Source organism: Geospiza fortis, unplaced genomic scaffold (genome assembly GCF_000277835.1).
Source record: "Geospiza fortis unplaced genomic scaffold, GeoFor_1.0 scaffold115, whole genome shotgun sequence".
NCBI classification, from domain to species: Eukaryota; Metazoa; Chordata; class Aves; order Passeriformes; family Thraupidae; genus Geospiza; species Geospiza fortis.
In genome coordinates, this window is record NW_005054499.1 from 662,901 (window position 1) to 669,721 (window position 6,821).

The 6,821-nt window shown below is 42.2% G+C and overlaps 1 protein-coding gene across 1 annotated transcript in view; it reads right to left on the minus strand.

Annotated features, from left to right (window-relative positions):
• Nucleotides 1–1,280: 1,280 nt before the first annotated feature.
• STX12 (syntaxin 12) overlaps nt 1,281–6,821 on the minus strand; it is a 15,863-nt gene continuing 10,322 nt past the window's right edge. Inside the window, exons 5-8 of the mRNA XM_005428695.2 lie at nt 4,868–5,023; nt 4,369–4,441; nt 4,132–4,214; nt 1,281–2,729 (exon numbers count right to left, since the gene is read on the minus strand). Coding sequence (XP_005428752.2) covers nt 2,634–2,729; nt 4,132–4,214; nt 4,369–4,441; nt 4,868–5,023 — 408 coding nt within the window. The 3' untranslated portion in view covers nt 1,281–2,633. The remainder of the gene's footprint in view (nt 2,730–4,131; nt 4,215–4,368; nt 4,442–4,867; nt 5,024–6,821) is intronic.

Sequence of the window (6,821 nt, forward strand, 5' to 3'; positions counted from 1 at the left end):
GCAGCTGCCCGGGGCTGTGCCCGGGGCTGTGCCCGGGGCTGTGCTCAGGGCTGTGCCCGGGGCTGTGCCCAGGGCTGCACCCGGTCCGCAGGCACGGCACGCTCCCTCCCCAGAACGCTTCCAGAAACTCCCGGAGGGGTCGGACACACATCCGAGAGCCGGGACACTGCAGCAACAGCCACGAGTTTGCCGTTTGTGGCTTTCCCAGCTCGGGAGCATTAGTCAAGAGTGTTAAAACCACCAGTTCTACTGCCATGAACAGTGTGCAGAGAGGAGAAGGGAGTCAAGCAGATACAGAAATCCTGAGCTCAGCTCCCTGTACCCTCAATTCCAGTTTCCAGAGGAATAAAACAGGCTAGAAGGATGAAGCCTACAAAGAATGCTCCCGTTTAGGTCTGGTGACCTAAACAAACAAACAAAAGCTACGTGCTTTTGTTGTTATATGGCAATGTGACACCCAAAGGATTCTGCCTGGCAGCAGGCACGCACAAATCAATAGCTCCGGCCATGCCCAAAGAAAACTTTAAAAAAGGACCAGGACACAGAGTTCCCTTGCTTTCAAGTCAGATTTTATCGTACAGGCTCACCAATGGCTCCAAGTTCTAGCAAAAGGCAGTCAGAGCTGCCCCAATGCTGCTCTGAGGTATGAGATTCATTTCTCTGGAATCAGCTGTTGTACAGGACTCTGCATAGAAGTATTGTGTATGTCCCTGTGAAATGAATTTTGTGTTTTCAGGGAGTTTCATTCTGAAAAATCAGGGAGTACAGAACTAAAGCTGCAGGAAACACTACTGTGCTGATGTAAAGTCCTCTACACCACTTAGAGGGTGTGGGAATTTGCAGGCAGCTCTGACATGGGAAGAGATGAGAATCTTGACTCCATGTTTCAGAAGGTTGATTTATTATTTTATGATATATATTATATTAAATGATGTATTAAAACTAGACTAAAAGAATAGAAGAAAGAATTTTATCAGAAGGCTAGTAAGGAAAGAAAGGAATGGAATGATAATAAAATCTTGTGACCAGACAGTCCAAGACAAGCTGGACTGTGATTGGCCATTAATTAGAAACAACCACATGAGACCAATCACAGATGCACCTGTTGCATTCCACAGCAGCAGATAATCATTGTTTACATTTTGTTCCTGAGGCCTCTCAGCTTCTCAGTAGAAAAATCCTAGCAAAAGGATTTTTCAGAAAATATCATGGCTACAAGAGGGGGAACTGCAAACACACCTTTGCCAATGTCTAAACTGCAAGAGAAATGAGCTCTGACAGAGGCTTTTAAAAGTGTTTATTGATGATTATTGGATGGAATGGCGGCGCAATAGTGCAAACCACTGTGCAATTGGGAGAACACTCCCTTCCCAGCTTTCACATTTACTTTATTATAGACGAGACATGGAAGAAGGATTAAATACAAAATGGGTCAGTATGCTGCATTTACCACCCCCACTGGGCTTTGGACAGATTACTGTTCCCTCAGTGCATGTCAGTTCAGAGCTACATTGAAATGGGGAGTGCCTGCTTGTTCTGCCCAGCCCTATGAGCTGGTACCAGCAATCCTTTTCATTTGCACACACATCCCCAGTCTGAAAATCCAGCACTTCACTCAGCCAGTTTCTGCACTTTCTATTTCATAAAGAATTGAAAATACCAAATGTTCACAAGCCACACATAATATTTACTAGAACACCACAAGTGAGCTTCAAGAGCACTTCTTCAGAATCAAGATTTCTGCTAAAACTCTTCACTAATCTTACTAGCTTGTAAACTTAGGTGCCCACTTCCTCATTTTTAAGTGTTTTTCCCCCTGGAAGCTCCTGAAAAGTTGGGAGTGAGCAGCTAAACCTTTTATATTTAGTGCTTGAGTCAGCATTGGAAGAGATTTATTTGTCCACTAGCAAGCGACCAGCTAGTTTGTCTAAGGAGATTGCACTGTTAGATTCTAAGTCAAAGAACATTCTGTCCTCAAGTGATGCATTTTGTGAAAAAACAATCCCAACCACAACCAAAAAAATTAAACCGCACTGTTATGAGTCTCAAGGCTAAACTGACCAGCATGTAGAGGTTCAAATCATCATCCACACATACCCTCCTTGCCTCTCAAATCTGTGACAACATCCTTTTCTTCAAGAGAATCTAGAACCACAGCCACTTGGAGACAGTAAAACCATGGGGCAGATACTGGAGACTTTAGAAACTGCTGGATTTACATAATGTGACTTGGTGGTGGGCTGTCTTTCAATGCCATTCTCATTGCAGTCCAACAAAGTTACCTACACATACAAAAAGTTGAAGTTGTGCGACTTGTCAAAAACAAGACATCTCCAATTATTGATCACACTTCAGCATACAGCTGGGACAGGGAAGAACACATTACAGAAAGCAAAACCACGAGATTTTAGTTACATAAAACAATATAATTTGTATATAAACTGATAAATACTGTCTCCATGGTTCACTAATTCCATATACTAGTTATCTGCACGTTAGTTGCTAATATCTATTATTACAAGTAGTTCCAACTTGTGCTCTCTCAGGGTGGTCAATTCATCTCCGAGACTAGTCAGCCTGTTTGCTCTGACAGAAAAAATCTCAGCTGTGAGACTGGGTCCCATGGGAAGATTTCATTTTGATGTTGTCTTCCAGATAAGGAGTCCTATGATTATACAGACCACAGCAAGGCCAAGTATCAGGATACAGATCTTCTTACGGGATTTCTTCTAATAAGAGAAGAAAAAAGAAGCCACTGACACCAGGAACACTTGAGGAAAAAGCAAGGCTACCATTCATGTTACTGACTTGGGTGAACAGGAGCACTTGGTACCCCCCCAGTTACTTGAGAGAAGCAACCAGTGTAGTCTGAACACTTTTACAGGTTCCTTAAACTCCATGATTCTACAGATGAATGTTTTTAATTTTAGGAGTGCAGTGGTCTACAAGATGCAGTTAAGTCAAAATGTGACAGGTTTTGCTTCTCTTAAGGAAAATACAAGCCTCAGAGAAGGCCAAACCTTTCTAGCTTTTTAGCTTTTTACCTTTTTTCCTAATCAAACTCCTAAGCAGTTCTCACATACAATCTCCCCTTGGCCCCTTGAGCTTGGTGTTGCATTTCTACAATTTAAATGATTTCATGTAGAGTTACTGAACTTGGATTTCACAGCTTTTCTCACTTTATTCATCACAGGAAACTACAGTCCATCCATATACACCAAATATTTTTAACTTGGCATATAAGGATTTGAGGGTAGCTATATATAGCCACTTTTTTCTCCATCCAGAAGAAAAAACCACATGCAAAACATGCCCAACAGCTCCCAAACTTAGATTTATAAATACCTCAGAACTTTGGCAAGGAAGCCATGGAGAGAGAGAATTCTACTACATGCTGCCAGATGGTAAAACCAACATTCCCAGCCTTGCACTCAACAGCTTTGGAGTTTCATTGCCCTCCAGTACCTCCCACTTAACAGCTTGGAAGAGTCCAGTATTTTCTTGGGTAAGTCCCAGCAGTAATGGGACTGATTAAAACAGAACCCTTACCCCTTCACAGAAGCTGGACCTAAAGGGACAAGGATGATGAAAGGAACCTACAGAAAGGAACCTAAAGAAAACACTGGCCACCATACAGCAGTGAGAGCCACTCAAGAGATTTGATGGGACAGGGAGCACAGACTATGGGATAGAAACTCAGCAGATGGACAGGAGCGCTGCAAATCCTGGTCACCAGAAGTTCCCCAAGTCTGGGCACAGATTTTTGCATGCCAGTGTTTTGGCTGATATGTTTACAAGTTGGATACAATATCAAAATTTGTTCTTGTTTCTTCTGCCAACTCCTAACAGTAACAAAGACAGGTAAACACTTAGGCTTGCAGAGTGTGGAGTGCCAGACTCTATTTCTGCTCTTTTACTCTAAAGTAGAAGGTGAATTTCAATACCAATTTCAATACCATGCTTTTGACTCAAGTGCTTTATATACTCCTTGCAGGCAATTCTGAATGAGTGCCAGCTTGCATGAGCTGGTTTTAATAACTAGTCTGGTGTGCTGCAGTCCTCAGTGTCTTGCTCTCTACCTGTTTCATTAGTGCTCAACCACACACTGACAATCAAGCACACAGAATTTACCTGATAATAGGCAGCTCTCTGTAACTGCTCACTGGCTCTTTCCACATGGACTTCTGCACTTTCCACATTTGCCTCTATGCTATCTATGGAAAAAACAGGAGAATTCATTGTAAAATATTTTAAAGCTTCAGTGTTTAAAAATTATAGTCAGAAATACAATACTTTTAATGCAAAATACTGAAAAATTTAATCCATGTAAATGAATCAAGACAAAACTTATTATCCAAATGCACTTACCAATCATATCTCCTTGGTCATGAATCATCATGGCTAAATCCTTAAATATCTGATTGACATCCAAAATGTCTGCCTGAAGACAACAGTTTAACAAGTTACAATGAACACTGGGTACAATATTTTCTAATCTTCACTCTTAGTACCTCTTCTGACCATCACTCAAAGGGTCAGAATAGGCACCAGCATTCACTGACTTGATGTCACCACCTGTGCAACTTGGGATTAACACAGGAGCCTACAATGCTGCAGCCACTGAATATTTGTTTAATCACACCAGCAATTAGCACAGCATGAACACTGTAACATGAGTTGCTCCTGCCATATCTGAAGGATCACCAGTCAACACTGAGGGAAAATGTAACTCCTTCAGGTTATCTTGGCATCAATGCTCTCTAGGAGGAACTCTATTCCTCCACCATCAGCTCTCCTCAGCCCATCCCATTAATTATCCTTTAATTTATCTCCCAGTGCTGTTAACTGTGCAGGATTGACTGGTCACCTCTAATTGCCTGATTGCAGTTTCTCTTTCTTTAATGAGTTCAAGGTCCTGTTCAGTTATTGCCACATCTTCTTCCTGAGACTGCATCTGATTCCATTCTTCACCACTGGAAAGAGAGGGAAAGTCAGTGTCTCTCTGAGGATAGGTACTTCCATGCTGCATTTTATGGCAAAATGAATTAAAGTTGAAGAGTTTCCTACAGAACAACCCCCAGGTTCTTGGCCCTGTCACTGTGTACAAGGACAGGACCAATTTGTGACAACAGTCACAAACTGGAACAACTGAAAAAAGGGACAGATCAGGCAGTGTGAAGGCACTGGAAAGCAGTTACATGCATAGCACACTGTTCTAGAATATAACAGTTACCTACAGCAAGAAGGTAGGTTCTTTCTTTTAGAAGAAACTGCCTATTTCAGTTCTGCTTTAAAAAAAATACCTGTACCTTCCCTGCTTCTTACCATCTCTCCAAAAGAGAGCAATCAGGGTGAAAGTTCTGATAGAGAGCAGCCTGCAAGCACATTTACAGAACAGAACAACACCTGAAAAACATCTGGATTCAAAGACTCTTGCCCATCTGGCATTTGGAGATAAGACTAAAGTGCTTTAGTATTTTAATTCATTAGTCTAGTAGTAATTGAATTAAATTACACACCAAAACAGATATTAAAACTCAAGTAACTCTGCATCCCAGTCTACCTCTCTCCTGATGAGCTGATTCTTCACAACTGCTGCAGAAGTTATACCAATTAGAGTGGACCCAGCATCTATAATACAAAGCCACCTCTATGTTCAGCTTAGAATGTTCTTCCAGGGCAACATGTCCATCTTTTCAATAGAGAAGTGTGCCAGAAAACATTGTATCAGTCCAGTGTTTGGTACAACACTAGACAGTAAGTTTTAAAGTCTTAAAAGTGCCTAAAGAAATGAAAATAAACTCCACAAATAGGTCAGACACAGCTGACCATTCCAGTAATTCAGCTCTGAGATGACCACAGAGTTTGCAAATCTCAAAAGGAGAAGTTTCTGACACATGGCACACAAGAACAGCTTTGACTGTGGAATAGCTGCTGTGTGCCATCATCTCTTATCTCTGGGTCCCACTTAGGGGGCCTTTTTAAGGCCTTCAAAGCCACCCCAGCACCTGCATAACTGAACACCTGGGGTTTCAGCCCTGGCTCAGAGGGGAAGCCCAGGGCTAAGGAAGGGACACACACCAAGCAGCTGAGCAGATGAAGGGCACTTTGCAGAGGGAGGATGAGACAGGTAAGCAAGGTCTCTTGATTCAGAAAGTAAAGGATTTATACAGACAGGGCCAACAGATTTCAGCCCAGTTGAGAGATTAATCACAGATACTTCTGGAGGGGCTCAGGCTCTCTTTACCACACTGCAGAGTTGATGTAACACTTTACAAAGCCATCTACCACACAGGCACACTGTTACTGCAGAAGCAGTACAACTGTCTGACAGGTGACAGCAATGCTGTCTTGTGCACATTCCAGGATTAGTTTGCCAGTGCACAATCTCCAGGACTTCTGAATTTTAGGCAGCCTCATCTGCTATTCTGCTGTAGCTCCAACTAGGCTGCTAGAGAACATCCAAACCCATGATATAAATATGCAGCTCTCTGTGGAAAGAGTCACAGTGAGTGAAATCCTCTCTGGTGATCTTATGTTTACAGGCCAGAACACCAGGAGCTCCAGCTGCCACATCCTAAGGGCACTACTATTCCCCTCAGGGTAGTAATCACACAATCTGTACTTAAGGAGGATAAAATACTGTCATATGCAGATTTTACATAGTAAATTACACGTGCTGTAATAGTTGCTTTTCAACTCTTTTTGCTTTGCATTCAGCCAGCAGAGCCTGGCCCAAGTTACAGTAATATATCACACCACAAAAACTTTAGTTATATGCAGTGAAAACCTCAAGAGTACAAGAAGTTATTACCTATCAA